Source organism: Chelonia mydas, chromosome 3 (assembly GCF_015237465.2).
Source record: "Chelonia mydas isolate rCheMyd1 chromosome 3, rCheMyd1.pri.v2, whole genome shotgun sequence".
In the NCBI taxonomy this organism is placed as follows: domain Eukaryota; kingdom Metazoa; phylum Chordata; order Testudines; family Cheloniidae; genus Chelonia; species Chelonia mydas.
The window spans coordinates 194,612,738-194,633,058 of record NC_057851.1 but is presented as its reverse complement, the minus strand read 5'-3'; the positions used below and the strand labels follow the sequence as shown (position 1 = coordinate 194,633,058).

Here is a 20,321-nt window from a genome sequence, read left to right as displayed (position 1 = left end):
AGCTCTTTAGCTATGTCTACACTGCAGTCAGGAGGTGTGATTGCTGCACAAGAAGAAATATCTGAGCTAGCTTTGGTCAAAGCTACAATAACCCCTCCTGATTTCAGTGTAGACATACACTGTGTTGAAGCTCAGTTCTCTATTTTCAGGACTTCAGAAGGCATTACAGAGTTAAACCTTGGGACCGTTGTATGCAAAACCCTGCTTCCAGTCCTATTCAAAGAGCGAGTTCTACACAATTCTTAATAAACTGACATTTGATATATACAGAAACGTTGTAAACGATATTCAGGATATTTCGTAAATAACTTTTAAAACAAAAGCTTTTAGGTAGTAAATCTACTGGTGCTCTTTCTACAGACTTCCACCACTTTGTTGCTGTTACGCGTATTGCAAGGAAAGGTTTCAATGTAACATTTACACTTGTATACATTAGTACTACTATAAACACATTTCCCTCTGATCTTCCTTCACAGATGATCTCTGATGGCTTAAATATATAGTGTGTGTATGCGTGTGTCACTTGGTGACTTCAGAGCTTGTGAAGAATGGTACCATCTCAGTTCTTTTCCAAGCTCTTCAAATGTCCGAAAATGGCTGTCTGGGGTTTCTTACAGCTAGCAGCATTCCAGTCCTTGGGCTCGTTTATTCATATGAGTAGTCAGAGCCCCATTAAAGTCAATGGTGACTACTCACATGAGTAAAATACATGCAGGATCAGTTAGATTGTAAAGTTTAGAGTGCAGGGGGCTGTCTTCCTACATATTTGTAAATCACCTAGCACATTTTGTGGCAATGTAGTCTGTTGCTAGGTTAAAATTAAGGTTTTGCAATATCAGCAGACGCTTATGGTTGACAATGCACATAGGTCAAGTATATGGTGCGTTGTTTGTTTCTGGAGGAAGTGTGAGGTTGTGACTAATGTTTTGCATGATAACTATGAAGGAGATTAATGCGTGTAGTATTTCCTTATCTATTGGAAGCAGAAGGAAGTTCCTTGTGATGATGTGCAGTCTATCACGGTCAGCAGAAACATGCTATGCAGGCATTTGGCATGGTTAAGAGACATCTCATAACTTGGTATTTCCATGCTGTTTAGGGCTTGCATAAGATAGATGTCACACGTGACCAACCTTAATCCCTTTTAAAGGAAATTTGTGTATATGAAATAATAACCATAACCTTATTGCTACACCTTTGATGTGGGAATTGCCTGAGTTGATTGGGTTTTAAAGAAACCTTTGGTCTGTGAACACATGATGTCAAAGGGCTTGTTACAATTTTAATCAGAGAGCGATGAGACTTATATTCTGAGTCCCAGGAGTATGAGCCCTGTCTCTCTGTCTCTGTCTTTGCCTCTGGAGTTTAGAAACTCCTCAAAAACCGCACCCTGTGTATCTATTTTTTTTCCTGTGAAAATTAAGCTCTGCAGGAGTTCCTGCAAGACGAGTAAACTCTGCAGGAATATCTGCAGTGCTCATAAGCTGTGCAGAAATCCCAGCCCAGCTCTGCCAACTATCATACGAAGCTTGTAAAATGTGCAGGCAGAGCTGTGCAAATATCTGATTTCTCAAGTCACTGGCTGTTCCAAAATAATAAATAATAATAATAATAGTAAAAACATTTGGAGTTGAATGAAACTTTTTGTTGGCCCAAAACATTTCAGTCAGTTTTAAGCTTTTACATTTTTTTAAAAAAAATAATTTAAATAAAATGGATGTAAATTTTGAAACAAAGTCATTTGGAATAGAAAAATTGAAATGTTTCATTTTGATTTCTTCCAGACTTTGTTTAGGTTGTGTTTTTTTAACCATAACAATTTTGCGAAATTGTCACAAAATTGTTTTGGTTGATTGGAACCTGCATTTTCCTCTGGAAAAACTGAAAAACGTCACCCAGCTTTATGTCTAGGATCCTTTATTAAAGTTATAATCTTTGCACAATAACACCTACAAGTTTACTGCTGCTGAAGTGAATCATTTTTCCACCAGCCACCCAGCATAACTCAAGGCCCGACACTTAGTGACTTCAACAAATTCAGAGTTCCTAAGCAAAGCAGGAGAATAGTGTAAGCCCTGGGAATGGAGTCTTGATGTGCCTTGCAGTTTCTCCTTCCCTGGTGGATGAATCAGAACACAAGCTCCCCCAAAGCATATTTTTGAGATATGAGAGGGAATAAAGATTTTAGACTTTTCCATGTCTTAAATATGGGCATGCTGAAATATTAATTCTGCCTGTTGCAAAACCCTTTCCTAGGGAAATTACCACATTCTCCATAAGCCAAAAAACTGACCAATTATAAAACTCACAAGGGTAACCCCCTTTAATCTTCAAAAAAAAAAGAACCTTCCCCCAACAGCAACGAGTGTTTCTCCCCTCAAACTCAGTCAGCTCCTTGATCAACCGCCTCATAAATATTGTGTGTGTGTCATTAGTAGGGAGAGAGGGAGATAGATAGTTAGGCGGCGGGGTTTCAAAGCACTCTACGGAAGGTATCCAACTCCTATTGTCTTGTGCAAGTTTCCTGGTTGTTACTCTTGCTTTTTAAACAATAAGGTAAATTAATGAACTCCCTGTCGTAGATTGAAACACACTTTTATTTTATAGAGCGCCTGACACATGGATTTTTTTTTCCAGAGCACTGTTAAGACATCATGCAGTGTTCGTTTGAATATAAATGTACTTTCCCCACCCTGTTAAACATCAATATGTTTTTAAACAATTTGGTTCCACTGCTTTAAATCGCCTTTCAGTAACTGCTTTAGAATGGTTAGAGACACCAGGTTGGTGAGGTAATATCTTTTATGGGACCACGAAGAAGAGCTCTGTGTAACCTCGAAAACTGGTCTCTCTCACCAACAGAAGTCGGTCCAATAAAAGGTATGATCTCACCACAAACCTTCTGTCTCTAATATCCTGGGACCAACACAGCTACAATAACACTGCATGTAAGAATAGTCACATTAGAGTCCTTTGATGACTTGATGGGGTCATTTCCTAGGCAACAGTGTTTACTGGCACAAACAAGTACAAAGCAGGTAAGGGCCCTGCTGTTGCAGTTTGAAGGAGCTCTAATAATGCAAGTCTGTTTAAAGCCTAACTTTGGACATATAAGCGGTGGGGCTTCCTGTCTCCAGAGGTCATGGAGGCAGATCTTCCAAGGTGCTAAACACCTCCTACAAGCTACTCTTAATTCCGACATTAAACATTAGAGATGTTTATATTAACTCCTGAGTTCTGGACATTTTCCATGCCGCTCCCCCATGTTACAGCAGAAGACCTTTCAGCAGTTTCTGTTGTTTGATGAGTACGGTACAACAGAGCCCACCAAAACCACAGTTCACTAATCTTCACAATTTGTAATTCACAGAAAAATATCTGGCTTCTCCCCCCTGTCTCCGCAAAATATTCATAGAGTGCTCAGGTTAGGTTCTCTTATTACTGAGACTTCATTAGTTTTATAAACAGAACTGCAGCAAATTTTAGAGTGTGTTCTGTATTATCAAAAATAATTACACGTAAACTGCTCTTGTCAAAATAAATGAGCAAAGTACAGTTTTGTAAATGCATTCTCTTTTCTTTTTAGATGGGTGTGTTTGACTTGCTTGCCGATTGGTAAAATTCATTGCTTTGCACTAGCTTGCACATTTGCTAACAAGAGTCTATTTTAAGTGAAGCCCCAGCCCCTAAAATTCCTACTGAAATGTGAGATCTCCGCACCCTGGATCCACTTTGCAAATACGTTACAGTGGCAGCACTTAAACTTTCTGAATTATTAACTGGAGCAACATAATAAATAAATAATGGAAAACAAAGCAATGATGTGTACTAGCACTAATGGATATTGAAGGTGCTAACCTAAAAACACAGCAGTGGGAAAATATGGCTTTATATGGATTGATAATATGGCAAGGTTTTTTGCTTTTTAATCACTGGCTGTATTTTGCAAGGGTAAGGTTTAGGGTGGGTTCTGCAACCCTTTGTTGAGCAATACTTATGGTGTTAGGTTTTGCGCATTGTCCCTACATTTATAATATTAAAGTTTAGGCTGTAGGGGAAATTCCCTATTCTGTTACATTTGTTGCATATTCTTGTATAGAAATATGAGCTGTCTTGCACATATGCGTTCTCAGCCTGATTCTGCTCTCAGGTGTTAATCGGGAGTAACCGCACTGAAGCCAGGGGAGTTACACCAGTATAAAATTGGTGCAACTGAGAACAGAAGCATATTTCCAGTCTTCTTGATCCATATGTGAAGATAAAATTTTTCCCATCCCAATCTAGCCTCCACCAAAATCATATTGCTGAATTTGTGTCATCAACCTGTGATAGTGTTAGGGAGACGTATCCCAAAAAGCTTTAATGAAAGTTTGTCTCACAACACATAGCCTGATCAGGCTCCTTTCTAGGAGTGGGAGGGTCCCCAAACAAACTTAAAAAGGGAAATTCGCCAATCACTCACAGATGTCCAAAAAGTCTGTCCCAGGGTGTGGCTCTTACCTCAGAGCTTGGGTGAGCAAAAAGGGCTCCTTCACAGTCTGTCTTGTCTTAGCTTCCAACTGGCCTTCCTAAGCAGACTCCCTTGTGGCTTCCCAAAGTCAGTCCCCTCCACCTTTTCTTTCTCCTCCTCCTCTGGAGCTGCTTCAGCTACTTTGATAAGGAATCAGCTGCTTAAGGTTCCTTCTCTGTGCAGGTATCTCTGGTTGGCTCATTTTGCAAGCCTGCTTGAGGCTTCAAGCCTCCTACAGGCCAGCTCCTTCACTCCCACTCACTCAGAAGTCAAGGGAGTCTCTACCATAGTCAGCCTAGGCAGTAGCAAAGGCCTGGCTCACCCAGGCAATTACCCCTGCTGCCACAATCTCTTGTTGACTCTGGCAGTGTGGAAAGAACCTGCGAAGTGAACGCTGATGCGTGTCAGCATGAGGAGTATACTCTGTGCCCCTCCTCCTCTTCTCTTCCGTGGAGGAACTCATGGTGCCTAAAGAAAATGAGAGCCGTGGCCCAAAAATCCTAAAACAGCCAGCAAAAAAGACAGTAAAACTGCCCAAAATGGGAGCAGCTGGGATTTGCTTCCTCCTTCCAGTAAAGCAAGAGGAAGACTGGGAAGAGGAAAGGGGGAGGAGCTTGGGTAGCTGAATGACACTAAATAACTATTTCCCATTGGCTGCTGTCCTATCTAATAAGAGGAGGAGGCCCAACCCCTGTCCTGTGCTATTGGAACCATTATTTTTCTTTTATTTTTAAAGTTTTCCATTTCCACTTTGGTAAGTTATTTAAGAATTTTCCAACCAATATCTGCTTCTTTCCAGCGCAGACTGTTTGGTCTCTTCATAGCCGATCCCACAACAAAATCTTAATGCAGAATTTCCGACAGCACTGTTACTTTAATTAATTTTAAGCTTTAAAACAGCACTACTAAAAGTACTGGGGAACTTTTAGTTCTCACCAACAGGGTCTACATGGACCAATTAATGGGCAACATGTTAGTGTGCTTTAGAAATCACATTCCCCATAGTGCTCCATTTAGACAAACCCTAAGTGACCCACAGATCACAGTTTGGAAAAATAACTACATATGCTAATAGTGGCATTCCTACTAGACATTATTTGGCTGAGATAAAACAGTGGTCTACTGTGAATCAATGTATTTTTGTCTGTCACTCTAGATCTACCATGGGATCCAGGCACCATGTACATGAGAAAAAGTCAGAACTAGTTCTCTTTGCAGAGGACCTAATGTCTCTGCCTCTCTCATGTCATAGAAAATATCTTGTACAGGACTGCTTAGTTGCTTGTCTTCCAAGAAGGCATCTCAGGGCCATTTCATTGCTCTAGAAAGGCCTGTGTTATCTTGCATTGTGACCTAAAAGTGTCCAGACATAAGTTCATCCTGAATTTTGGAGACTAGGACCCTCTACCAGGAGAACAAGAAAATATTTTGGGCTTACTGCTTTAAAGACTGTACATATCAGGGCCATCACTTTGAAATGAAACGGGAATTGGATAGGGAGTCAGAGAAAAGCACAGAGTTAGCAGTAAGATGTGTTCTCTTTGGACTGCACGATGGAGCAAGTTGCTGAGGTTCCATGTGGCTTTTATGGTTAACCTCAGATGGATGTTTTGTGGTAGTCTAACCTAGAGTTGATGAAACCATTGGTCACCACGTCTAGGTCTACACTCTGGAGGAAAGGGTGTGCGTATTTACACCAGAATGAAATTTAGCCCCCTAGTTTTTGATATTTTTTAATGTAACCCTTTAAAAAATATTGTTAAAACTGTTTTGGTTTAATAATTGTAACTGTGATATAAAGTAAAACCAGTGGGGCTGACCCCGGCCTACATTTATGCAATTCCCATTACAGACAGTATAACTGAGATCAAAATTTGGTCTGTGGCTTTGAAAACATATGTTATAACTTTAAAAAGGAAATATTAGATTGTCTTGTATCAAAGGGAAATGCATAGACTTTTAAGGCCAGAAGGGACCACTACGATCATCTACCATTACCTTCTGCATAACATGGGTCATAGGACCTCACTCAGTAATTCCTCCATCAAGCCCATAACTTCTGTTTGAGCAATAGCACATCCGTTAAGCTACCTCTACATTACACATCACTTTTGGCAGCATGTAGTGTACGTGTAGCTACAAGTGGGAGTGAAAACAGGCTGTGTCCATGCTGCGGTGTGTAGCTGTACGTGTCAGTGAAAGGCTCTGGCAGAGGGGAGGCAGGGGGAAAATGATTCAACTGTTCCCTGCTGCGGGAGTCTTTCCCTGCGGCAGAGAAGGGCTCCAGCAGTGGGGAGCTGCCAGGGCCTTCCCCTGCTGCTGGAGCATTTCCCTGTTGCAGGGAAGGAGGAGAGGCTCCAGCAGCTGGAGGCAATGGGATGCTACACTGCTAATAAAAAGCAGTGTAGACAGGAGGTGTGGCTTGCAGCAGTAGAGAACGCGTAGGGTATGTAGTCTGGGTACATACCCATATCCTTCAGGTGTGTCTTTACTAGGTTCATCCATGCCTCACCGTCTACAATGCGATTTATACCATGACAGGGGGGCTATGCACATATGCACACTACATGTTTCCAAAAGAAACCTGCAGTGTAGACATACCCTTAGCGAGACATCCAGTTTTGATGTCAATAAAGGCAAAGCAAAGCAAAAAGGGAAGCTTTTCCAGAAGCTCCGTATTCTGAAATTATGTTTTTAACACACAATGTGTATCCATTAATCACCAGCAGTTGTGATTCCTAGTCCTACTTTCTAGCAGGCAAAATAGAGATTTTCAAAACTACCTTAGGGAGTTAGAAACCCAATTCTCATTGAAATTAATGAGAATTGGCCATCTGATTTTCTGAGGTGGCTTTGAAAAAACCACCCTACAAGTTTAACCTACTGGTATCAACCACCACTGTGGCAGAAGGCACAAATTCCATAGACTGTGAGCCCCTTGGAGCAGAGCCCATCTTTCTTGAGTGTTTGGAAAGTGCCGAAGGCAGAATGGAAATCTCCATAAATAGATAAATAAATAAATAATTAGTAATAAATTTAACATTGTAACATTACTTGCGTACTTCCTTGACCTGTATTTATTGACATGAACCAGGCACATCTTGGAGAAATTTTTGGAAGCTTTGCTTCTTCTGTTCTCCTGTCTTCCTTTTACATTTGACGTGACCATGTTCTTCTTGGAGATTTTCCGAGGTTCGTGATACTAGAGGCACATGTAGATTATTGGGTAGACATTCACTTTGCTAGTTCATTTCTGCTCGGTTCATATACAGCTTAAGAATGGTAGTAAGTTGAGGAAAGGTTTCCTTACGTAAATGCAGCGTAAATTGCTTAAGGGTCTAAATTCTTCTACCACAGGCAGTAGAGTGGAGGATATATTGTTTTCCTATTGCAGAAACTATCCTGAGACATCAAATGTTTGTTTTCCCTGTTCCATAGGGATCATCTGAAATGATAAAAAGTTGGTGATGCCTTCGTTTTAAATGAGAGCTGTGTGAATTGCTGGGTCTTTTTTTTCCCATCTTTGTTTGTTTTTTGTTTTGTTTTGTGGGCTAAACTAAAAAATAAAAAAATAGTTGTGGGCCAAACCAAGTGGTTTGTTCAAACTGAAACAAAATGTTTTGTTGAGTTTTTCAACTTTTCTTAAATAAACTTGTAAAATTTGAAACAAAAGGTTGTTTTGAATTGAAAAGTCAAAACGTTTCATTTCAAAAATGGCAAAAGGGAATGTTTTGACTTTTTTGGAATCTTTTTTCTGATCAGCAAATTTGACGCACATTCACATACTATTTCAGTTGCCCTGAATCGGCATTATTTTGGCAAAATAAGTTTCATCCAAAAAATGTTGCCCAGCTCGAATTATAATGACAAAGATTTCTAACTCAAACAAAGCGGATTCTTCTTTCTTTGTTCAACTGGCTCTTACTCAGCAAAACATCCTAGAATTGACTGTCCTTCGCTGCAGGATGGAGTCGTATTTCCACATGGATTAACTGATATTGAACAATTTCCTTATGTACTCAATTAAAGGGCAGACATCTTTTTTCTTCCAGACCTATGTTTTCTCTCCCTACCTACTTGTCATTTACCAACTATTTATTCTGGAAATTGCTTAGAAAATACCATTCTCCATTCCTGTGCCTTTAGTACAATATCTCAAGGCAGCCATACAACAAGGAATCTTGCTCTTCTCCTGTGTTATTGGTTAAGAGTCCTCTGCAAGATTCTAATTTTATAGTAAGCCTGCTTTTTTTTCAGCAGTGTTACAGTCTGTGTAAGTCTGAGAGTTGCTGGGTAGGTGTAATTCAGAGTAGAATTTAGTGTGTTATTTTTATCTTTAAAAAAGTAAAGATCCAAATTGTGGTCACCATTCTCTCAGTATGACCGTATATTCTCCAATATTATATCAGGTCTAATTTTAAATGATTCAAGCAATGGGGCATCTGCCACATCCATTGCACTACTGTTCCACAGTTTAATAGATTTCACTATTGTGAAACTTTTTCAAATATTCCGTCGTAAATTTTCCATTGCTTATTCTGTTCTCATTACTCTTAGCTGCTTTTGCTCTTGGCCACCTTAAACAATTCCTTCCCATCCTTGTTGTTTATGCTTCAGATCCTTGCTGACAGTTATTACATTCCTACTTAGTCACTGTTTACACAGGTTATATGTATTGAGCTCTCTCATTTTTCTTATTTCTCTAGGTACCTTAGAGAGGCAATGTCATCTAGTGGTTAGAGCACAAGACACAGAATCAGGAGACCTAAGATCTTTTTCCAGGTCATATAATCTTGTTATAGCTCCATTTCTGTCGTGAAATGGAAATAATAATGCTTACGTTCCTGTTTAAAGCTTTTTAAGATGCTTGGGTAGAAAGTGCTATCCTATTATCCTGGGCGCCACATTTCAGGAAAGATGTGGACAGATTGGAGGAAAAAGAGCAACAAAAAAGATTAAAGATCTAGAAAACATGACCTCTGAGGGAAATTGAAAAGCTTGGGTATGTTGAGTCTGAAGAAGAGAAGACTGAGAGGGGACATGAGAACAGTTTTCAAGTACATAAAAAAGGAGGAGGGAGAAATATTGTTCTTCTTAACCTCTGAGGACATGACAAGAAGCAATGGGCTTAAATTGCAGCAAGGGCGGTTTAGGTTGGACGTTAGGAAAAACTTCCTAACTGTCAGAGTGGTTAAGCACTGGAATAAATTGCCTAGGGAGGTGGTGGAATCTCCATCATTAGGGATTTTTAAGAGCAGGTTGGAGAAATACCTGTCAGGGATGGTCTAGATAATACTTGGTCCTGCCTTGAGTACAGGGGATTAGACTAGATGACCTCTCGAGGTCCCTTCCAGTTCTACAAGACTATGAAAGTATTATAAATAATTTCTGTTGCTGTTCTCTAAATTATCTCCAGTTGACAGACACCTTTGCGATAGTGAGGAGTACAGACTTAGCACTTACATATAGACCCTGATCCTTCCAACACTTCTAGCACATGCTTACCTGTAAACTCATGCGTCTAATGGGACTCCTCTCATTATTAAGGTTATGTATGTGCATTAGTGGTGGTATGACTGAAGCCATGTATTGTCACTTCCTTGGTCTGTGATTTGATATTGGTATCCTCTGCAGCCCTGAATCACATTGGCTTCTTTTACGACCATTTCTCATTGCTAACTCATCCAGTATTGCTGCCCTTTGTAACCTCTCCATTTTTCCAGTATTGCTGATTTCCAAGTATCTCCCTCCCATCCTATTCACAAAGACTCCCATGTCAATTTATTTGTCATGTGGCTGACCCTTCTTTCAGATTATTAACAGAGATGTGAAATGAAACCAGCCCTAGCAATGGGACCCCCATACAATCCAATTCATAGCTTCAGAGCCAGGAGGAACCATCATGACCATCTAGTTAGCCTTCAGTTCATTTTCATTTCTCGTTCTCTGCTGGATTAACTTTTCCAGTAAGATTCCTTCATCAATAATAGCCAGATATATGCGTTCTAGTGTATCCCTTCCTCCATTAGCTTGTTAATATGATCAAAAAAGGGATCAATTTTGTCTCGTGCAACTTTTCTGTGTTGCCGATCACTGTGAGAAAGTGGCTTAAAAGGAAGAGGGGAGGGGAGTGTTCCTCTTCTCAGATAACCGATGAAGTTTATAAAATGCCCAGATATTATGGTGAGGGCTGAAACAATTAAACAATTAAAAAACCTTAATTCCCATTTTCAAAAGTGACTTAGGCACCTGAATATTTTTGAGAATCTGCATCTGTCTCCTTTGAAAATGTGGGGTAGGCCCCTAAGCCACTTGAGTGCTTTTGAAAATTTTATCTCATTTACAAATAATACATAGAATAGCAGGACTACATATTATTCCAGGTATCCTTTAGGCCCTTACATGTTTTTCTCAATCCTTTTCCAGTATTTTACTTCTCCCGTTCCTTTATGTGGTAAAATATGGGGCCACATTCTGTATTCACACTCCTAGGAGGCCACTTTCACCAAACCCCACCAAAGCCTTTTGTGTGTGTGTGTGTTCATGTTTTGGGACCCAAATATCATGCAACTGAAACACTCCTCCTCTCTCTGTATCTCTCAGTATAGTGGGTCCATGGGAGAAAAACGATAGTCATCAGCAGGGAATCCTAGTTTTCTGTGATAAAAAACCCAAAATTCTCCAACAAATGTAATCTTGTTTTTTTCGTGATTAAAATTAAATGCTGCACTTTAGTTTCACTAGCCCCGATATAGATAGGTATCAGTTGAACACAGTGTCTTACTGATACACAGTAGAACCCAGTGTATCCAAGCCACCATTATCCAGCTCTGCATCTTAACTGAACCACCCAGGGCTGCCAGCGGCTGGTGGTTCGGCTTCAGCCCTGGGTGGCTGGTGGTTCAGGTGGTCAGCCCCATGCAGCTGGTGGGTCAGTTAATATGGAGAGATGGATAAATGGGGTTCTAGTGTATGTTTTTTTTCACAAAATGTAAAAACTAAAGATTCTCTGTAAAAATGCAAATTCCACTTTTTTCCATGGTAAACAGATTTCTAGGCTCCGTGGTCATCAGACACAAAAGTATAGTCCATTCTGCGCAGGAGCAGGATATTTATGACAAGCTCTGCCAGTAAATCCAGCTGTCACATAATATGAAATATGCTTGGTGTGTTTTTAATTTTAAAACAAGTACTAGTGAGTGAGGTCAAAAGCTCATCAGTCACCAGTTGTCGTGTCAAATACATAACTAATATCAATAATCCATCAGTTTTCTCTGTGTATAGAAGAAAAAATTATGTACCAGGCTGGTTTTTACACTATTTTGACAACAAAAATAACAGTATGGATTTCCTTTCTTAAAAAGAAGTATTAAGACAAATTGTAATTGACCATTAATCAGAAACAGACTTGGCTTAAGTTGAAAATTGGTGATCCGTTAGAACATCCTTAATATTCTCCTGTATGAGAACTGTAAACCTTGATATGATGGAAGTACAATGTTCTGTTACAAAGGACATCAAGGGTATCTTCGCAAAGAGTATACATGTGGTATTTTTCCCTTAAGAAACTTGTATCTTTAAACAGAACAAGTACTTGCTGAATGATGGGAAAGGTCTAATTAATGTATAGGATGTTTAAAGTCTGCACAGAAGGGAGGAAGTATTTTTTTTTTTGGTGGACATCATCTGGGTGAGCATTTCATGGCGGAGAGTCCTTCTGCATTACCCCATGAAATATAATTTTGTGAATAAGTTCTGAAGAACTACATGTATTAGAGAGGAGCCATCTCGGTGGGAAAGAAAGGCATTCTGTGTACTGGTGACCTACTGAACAGTACGCTACCCCAGTAAAGGAAAAGATCTCAGCTGATAACTGCAAGAGATTTATGAACATAGCTGGTGTGATTAAAACCAGAGTACAGTCTACTCCAGTGCCAACACAGCTAAGAAAGTGTGTTTTGGATTCTATTCCTTCTTTTGCATTATCAATTAAATTATTTACTGTATACTTGATCCAAAACCCATAGGAATTAATGGGAGTCTTTTAACTGACTTCAGTGTGCTTTGGATCAGATCCTATGTAGTGGTTAGTTACACTCGTTCCAACGCATAGAAGGCAAGGGAATTGCAGAGGTATCGCTGAGGGCATCATTTGAAAGCTTTAGGGCCACACAAGGAATGATTTGACCCCTTGAACTCTTATTAATGGTAATGGTGAGTGAGAAGGAAACAAGCCAATTTAATTCTCTTTTCACAGCAGTGCACTGCACTTTATATCAGGGATGTGGAGAGAGATTATATTGATTATTTTAAAGAAATTAAATTGGAACATTTCTAAAGACCTGAGTTAGAGGAAAAAAAGAAAAAAAAAAAGCTTAGGTTAGTGAAGTAGATAAAGACACAACATAGGCCTCGTGGGAATTGCCCAAGTAAGGTCTCTGTGATCAAGCCCGATACTTCAGTTTCTTGTGCTGCTCCTTTTCAGACCCAGGACTGTGTCCTCCTGTTTGTAGAAGAGCACAAAGAACAGCAGTTTCACTGTGGACCTGTCTTGCTGTGCTTGTTCGCTTGGCCAGTTTCCCTTTTCCTAATACTCAGATGAAATATGATAGTCGCTACTGAAGAAGCTGGTCATGCTTTTTTTCCCCTTGTGGCATGATTGAGAAAACTCAGAACTCACCGTACCAATACGTTCAAGTAATTTTATTGCAGACTACCATCTATGGAGAATTGTCGCTCATTGGTTGGCCTTGGCAAGATCATTTACATGGTCACAAACGAGCTACTAAATTAGAACCCAGGAGTAAAAGCATCTTTGACATCTGCTGTCTCCATTCCACCATCAAACTCACACCACTGCAAAATCTGCAGTAATTCTGCTTGCATATTGTGTCAGTGTCTGACATGCAGTCTGCCTCATTGTGATGAAGAAGAAGTAGCCCACTGTCACAATGAGCTAGCTGCTAAGCTATGTAGGTGTATAGCTAGCAAGGTTATGAGGCCTCTCCACATTAGCACCACCTGTTTAAGGCTCCACAGATATTTGAGGTGAGGATGGGGTAGGGAGCTGTGGTGGGGGTATGATGGGGCATGCCTCCATCCCAATCAAGATGGCTAACAAGCTCCTCTGGAGCGGCGCCTGCTCCACTTGGAGGAAGCAAGTTTAAAAGGGAGAACTTGTCACAGGAAAGGCAGCAGCCAGGAGAAAAGCTGTTGTCCCTTACAACAGGGTTGCTGGGAGGAAGACAGCATGTAAACTTCCGCCACCCACAAGGACTCACCAGACCAGATACAAGCTGATCACTCCAGGGAGCAGTTGAAGATAAACCCTGGCCCGAGGTTTAGCCATACCTACCTGCCATAAACAAACCAGACCTCAATGGATTCTCTTAAAGGAAAACTCGGACTGAATGTCCTTAAGAGGAAGGTCCCTGTACCTGGAAATCCAGGAAGACTGAAGTAAGGTTCCCAAAGGAAAAAAAAAACTTTGGAAGGGAAGAGAAGAAACTCTGAAAACACCCAAGCGGGGCCCAGGAAAGCCCCACCCTGTCCCGGGCGTGGGGGTGGAGAGGGGGGTTAATTCTGCAGGAAACAGTCACAGAATAGCATTAACTCTGCATTTATGTCACGAAGAGCCTGATCCAAGTCACTGGGAGTCTGTCCGTTGACTTTGATGGGTTTGGGATCAGGTCTGTACTCGCTGGGTAGCAACGTGCAGCCAGTAACAACACAGCTCCATGGCACCTGAACGGGTCAGGTCTTTGTGCCGAGCAGATTGTCCAGCCCTCTGATCGTCCGATGAATCACTGGGCTTGAAACCCGAGGAAGGTTTCCTGACTCTTTTTGCTCCAGCTGTGAAAGGGAAAGCATCTAGGCCTCAGTCTGTAGATGATTGATTACTCTGTGTCAGAGCATCCAAGGAGGCTGTAGTCAGATTGCTATGTTCAAGCTGTGGATGGGCTTGCTGTTTTCCCTTTCACCCTTCTTCTGGTCGTTGTCATGAGAAAGAATGATGATTGCGCTATTTTGTATTCTGACTATGCTCCTTGTCACAGAAATAGATTCATTTGGTGTGATGATCATTGGTGGTTATGAGAACAAGACATCAGAATTTAAATCTGTTACACACTTAACACGCTTTGGTTCACTGGCCACATCCTCCTCTCTGATCACAGCCAAATCCTGAAGTCCATGCCCAGACTTAAAATAGCTACTTTATGCAGGGAGAGAGAGTGAGCACATTTTCACCTGATAATCTCAGAGGCCTTTACAAAGGCCAGGTGCCATTTTCACAGGTCAGGTTGCTCGAGGCATAGAACTTGTGATTTTTGCTATGATCACAGAGTTAGACAGTCTCAGAGTTAGGAACCTGATCCCAGATCTTCCACGTCCTAGCCCAGTACCGAGTCCGCTAGCTCCTGCAGTTAGAGATATTGTACAGCTTACTTTGGAGAGGCCAATTAAAACACATCTTCTTCCAGCTTGGAACCTGGCCTTGTTAGGAGACATCATCCTTATCTAGCTGTATCCTAGGTTCTTCAGAGGTAGAGAAGTCAGTATTTATTTATGTTTATCTACAAGGAACAAGTATGTAGTGCAGGGGCGGGCAAACTTTTTGGCCTGAGGTCCACATCGGGTTTCCGAAAGTGTATGGAGGGCCAGTTAGGGGAGGCTGTGCCTCCCCAAACAGCCAGGCGTGGCCTGGCCCCCACCCCCTAGCCAACCCCCCGTGCTTCTTGCTACCTGACGGCTCCCCCGGGACTCCTGCCCCATCCAACCCCCCAATTCCTTGTCCCCTGATGGCCGCCCCTGGAACCCCTGCCCCATCCAATCACCCCTTCTCCCTGACTGCCCCCAGAACCCCTGCCCCGACTGCCCCCTGCCACCCCATCCAACCCCCCCCTCCTTCCTGACTGCCCCCCCGAACCCCTGCCCCCATTCAACCCCCCTGTTCCCCGCCCTCTGACCGCCCCAACCCCTATGCACACCCCCACCCCCTGACCACCACCCTGAACTCCCCTGCCCTCTATCCAACCCCCCCACCCGCTCCCTGCCCTCTTCCCGCGTTGCCTGGAGCACCGGTGGCTGGCAGCGCTACAGCCGCGCCGTCCAGAGCACCAGGAGAGGCAGCCGTGCCACCTGGCTGGAGGCAGCCATGCACCACGCAGCACAGAGCACCGGGTCAGGCCGCGGCCCTGCAGCTGCGCTGCCCAGCAGGAGCTCGCAGCCACGCCGCCCAGAGCATTGAGCCGGCGGTGCAGTGAGCTGAGGCTGCAGGGGAGGGGGAACAGCAGGGGAGGGGCCGGGAGCGAGCTACATCAGAGGTTTCCCCACCTCTGATGTAGTGCGCTGAGGGAACAGCCTGAAGCTGCTGGGTTACTACAATTCCTCAAACAGATCAGGAGAGGAAAACTAGACAAATAAAATCAGAAAAAAACAGGGGGGGGGGACGTTGAGAGGAAATGTTATGGCTTGGCCCAGTGGAGTAGCATGTGTCAGATCCAGAGTAAGTCAAAGCCTAGTGGTTTACAGCTCAAATTCAGCCTCTGTGGAATTAGGCACAGCTTCACTGCCGTCAGTGGTGTAGATCCCACTTGTGCCCAGGCTGATCTTGGTCCTGTAGTTTCAAAGGGGTGTTCAAATTGCATTAGTCCTGACACCCTGGGAAATAAAAATTGGTGAAATAATTACAGAACAAAACACTAACTCACACTTGCTGAGGGGGTTAGTTAGTCTAAGTTCAGATGTACATACTGGAATCATGTTGACAATAGAGAATTTACCAGATCCTTTTGATTGGTTTGTGTCCATAACCTTCTGCCCTACAGATTCCTGGCATATTTATTCCCCCAGCAGTGGGGTTTTTTACTCTGTCCTTATTCAGGAAAATTCCCAGTCAATGCAAAGAATTGAATGCAAACTGAGTTAGGACCTCAGGCTTTGGCTCTAGAGGAACTGGAGGGAATGAGAATAATTAGAAAGTTAATGAACAAACCAAAATAAATGGCAAGGTAGTACTATTTATGACATTTTATGTATGGGCCATATATGGGGAATTTTGATGCTTGGCTCTCATTGCAGTGAATGGAATGAGATCAACAGTGTGGCAGGACAGTCTCTCTGTACGAGACTGTACAATTGATGTCATGTGTTTAGATCCCTACACACAATTCTGAGAGTTTAAGGGTAATAATAATAAAAACACTTCTGTAAATGGTATAAATGTAGGCCATATTCATAACTAGTCTAATGTGATTATAACGTGGCCTTTCTCATATGCCTCATTCTAGATATGCATTGAATGGGAAAATATGTATGTGCCGAGGATACTGTGCTTAGAATTAACGTGTGATTCCCCCGAATCTGTGCTTTCCCAGGACAGATATCGGTGGATGGATTTATGCGATACCTGGGTGGAGAAGAGAATGGCGTTGTTCCACCTGAGAAACTGGATTTGAATGAAGATATGTCTCAGCCATTGTCTCACTATTTGATCAATTCCTCACACAACACCTACCTCACAGGTATAGTACGGGAAGGATCTGATTTCTTACTTTGCAACATTAATAGACAGCGTATTTGCAGTCATACTGGATGGATGCACTAACCACTCGGGTGTAAATGATCCCACACTCTGATTGTTTCTGAAAAGTAAGGACAACACAGACAGTGATTCTTATCCTGCTTCACAGAGATGTTACCTCCTTATTCTTATTAATATTGAATATCCATTGGAAGTTATATAGTTCAGTCAGTGCCTGATCCAAAAAGCCTAGTGAAGTTGAAAGATCCCCATGAACATAAACAGGCTCCGGAGCAGATGTTTAAGTTGGAAAAGAAATGGTTCATTGTCTAGTGTCCAAGACAATATTTCATTACGATTCGTGAGAGGTGAACCAATATGGTAAAATCCTCATAGTAAGAACCTCCCTGCATCTACTTCATTTTTCCCCCTCTAATTGAAACTAATTGAACCTGAAGCTTTTGTGAGATCAATCTTCCCAATAGATTTGTTTTGGTTTGAGAGATCAGAGAGGTCCAGAATGGCTCATGAGTCTCCTGCCTTTCTGCCCCTTTCTTCTTAAGGAGGGGTGATCTGGGCTGCTAACTGCCTTCAGCATCTAGGCTCTTTGATGGTGCAAGCCAATTCTCAGAAATGCTGAGCTCCCAGAAGCTCCCATGACATAATTAAATTAAGGACCTGATCTGTATTATTTATGCTCTAAAGTCAATGGGGCTTTAAAACACTCAAGACTGCAAGAGCAGATCATTACCCTGATAATGCTACATAAAGATTTAGGAGCCTAACTTTTGACTCTCCTTTTTTATAATCTTGGCCATAGGGTTTATCTCTGGGGAAAGAATTGTGAATTCACAATTTTAAAATGTTTTTTTTTCTATATTATATAAAAATTAAGCATTTTTAAGCACACTTGCCTAAGGGAATTTTGTTTGTTACATTTGATTTTATGTTAGCATCATCTTGTGTTATATTAAACAAGGAAGAAGTGATAACAGTACATAGTAAAAATCTGGCTCGTATAATTGATTTATGGTCTTTTTAATGTTACTGATTTAGAGACATGCCTTAGTTCTGCAAAATGCCAGGGAGCACTGATCCAAACACAACAATTCCATGTAGAAGCCCAATCTAAACAGGGCAAGTGGTTGTTAATTTGCATCTGTTATATATGTTATAGAACTTTCTGCCGCTGTTGTATAATTAATGAACTGTCAGTATTTCCATTAGACACCCGTAGTCCAGAGTTTTATACCTTGGCTGTAAATTGTGTTGTATCCTAAAACTTGTCATGCTCTGCTCAGGAGCAGCTTTGTTTCTGCAAATTAGATTAAAAAAATATCAGCTTGGCTGCTTAAAAGTTATGATTCTAATATACAGAAATGTATGATCTTTAGAAGAATTCAAGCATTCTCAATACAAAAGCAGCTTTATTTTTATGGTGATATTTTGCAGGCCTATTGTCTGTAATGTGGACTGGGCCCTACTGATATACAGAAGAATCCATTTAGTTAGAATGCTGCAGTGTTACAAAGAATTCCTGATCCATGGAAACTGTCACTTAAATAGTAAGGCTGCTGTCCAAGGAGCTGTAGAGATGTGGCAAGTCTCTCACATTAGTGGATAGGCTCATGGAGTGGGGAGGCAGTACAGGGCCAAATTCTGCTCCCATTTATGGCAGTGAAAATTCGCAGTCCTGCCCTTGATTTCAGTGGAGTAACTCTAGATTTACATAGGTGCAGCTCAGAACATGATGAAGCCCTAAAGGTCTAACTTAAAAGCAACCAACAGAACCGACAACTAGCTAACAACTAACAGAAGCCAGGAAGTACAGAATCAAGGATGAAACTTTGGCAGAAATCCAAACTATTTGTCTTAGATATCGTAAATGTCTCAGGACTGTAAATAATCTTACATTGCATAAACCTTAATATTGCAGCAGGAAGGAGTGAGTTACCAATTGTGTTTCAAACTTGCCTTGCCTTTTATGAGTTTAAGTCAGACCAAATTTGAAAAGAATTCCTACCAAACTGCACCAGCACGTTACTTGATGTACATTTTGGGATAGTTTCAGAAGCTACTCTTGGAAACAATAGAATTGTAGGACTGGAAGGGACCTCAAGAGGTCTTCGAGTCCAGTCTCCTGTGCTCAAAGCAGAACTAAGTATTATAGACCATCCCTGACAAGTGTTTGTCTAACTTGCTCTTACAAATCTCCAGTGGTGGAGATTATACAACCTCCCTAGGCCAGTGGTTCCCAAACTTGTTCCACCGCTTCTGCAGGGAAAGCCCCTGGCAGGCCGCGCCAAGGGACGTACTGGCTGCCGCTTCCAGCAGCTCCCATTGGCCTGCAGCAGCGAACCGCAGCCACTGGGAGCCGCGATCAGCCGAACCTGTGGGCGCGGCAGGTAAACAAACCGGCCTGGCCCGCCAGGGGCTTCCCCTGCACAAGCGGTGGAACAAGTTTGGGAACCACTGCCCTAGGCAATTTATTCCAGTGCTTAACTATCCTGACAGTTAGGAAGTTTTCCCTAATGTCCAACCTTAACCGCCCTTACTGCAATTTAAGCCCATTGCTTCTTGGCCTATCCTCAGAGGTTGAAGAGAACAATTTTTCTCCCTCCTCCTTGTAACAACCTTTTATGTACTCGAAAACTGTTATCGTGTCCCCCCTCAGTCTTCTCTTCTCCAGACGAAACAAACCCAGTGTTTTTCAATCTTCCCTCATAGGTCATGTTTTCTAGATCTTTAATCATTTTTGTTGCTCTGCTCTGGACTCTCTCCAATTCATCCATATCCGGTGGCACCCAAAACTAGACACAATACTCCAGCTGAGGCCTAATCAGTGTGGAGTAAAGCGGAAGTATTCCTTCTCATGTCCTGCTTACAACACTCCTGCTGCTAATATATCCCAGAATGACATTTGCTTTTTTGCAACAGTGTTACACTGTTGACTCAAATGTAGCTCTCAGTCCTATTTAACATATCATTTGTGGATTGGTAGAATTAAAATGCTGTTACAGAACAAGTGAAAAAAAGCTGTCATAATTTAAACCAGAAAAAATACAAAATCATGCTGAGAGTGTTTTAACTTTTGAGATACAAAATGTGTGCCCCGTTTCTTTGTGGGTTCGTGTGCTCCATAAATCTGAGACAGCTGGCCTGGAACGGGACTTAATAATTAGATTTTATAGATTCATTACAAAAGCTGAGAGCCACAGATTTATTTTCAAGCTAGCCCAGATACAGCCGTGTTGCTGTTTGCATTTTTTCCGCAGACACTTCATTCAG

The 20,321-nt window shown here is 41.8% G+C and overlaps 1 protein-coding gene across 5 annotated transcripts in view; it reads left to right on the top strand.

Annotated features, from left to right (window-relative positions):
- PLCB1 (phospholipase C beta 1) overlaps positions 1-20,321 on the top strand; it is a 650,190-nt gene that overhangs the window by 442,428 nt on the left and 187,441 nt on the right. For all 5 annotated transcript variants that reach the window (XM_037896161.2, XM_043544063.1, XM_043544064.1 and 2 more), the window contains one exon: positions 16,888-17,034. In XM_037896161.2, coding sequence (XP_037752089.1) covers positions 16,888-17,034 — 147 coding nt within the window. The remainder of the gene's footprint in view (positions 1-16,887; positions 17,035-20,321) is intronic.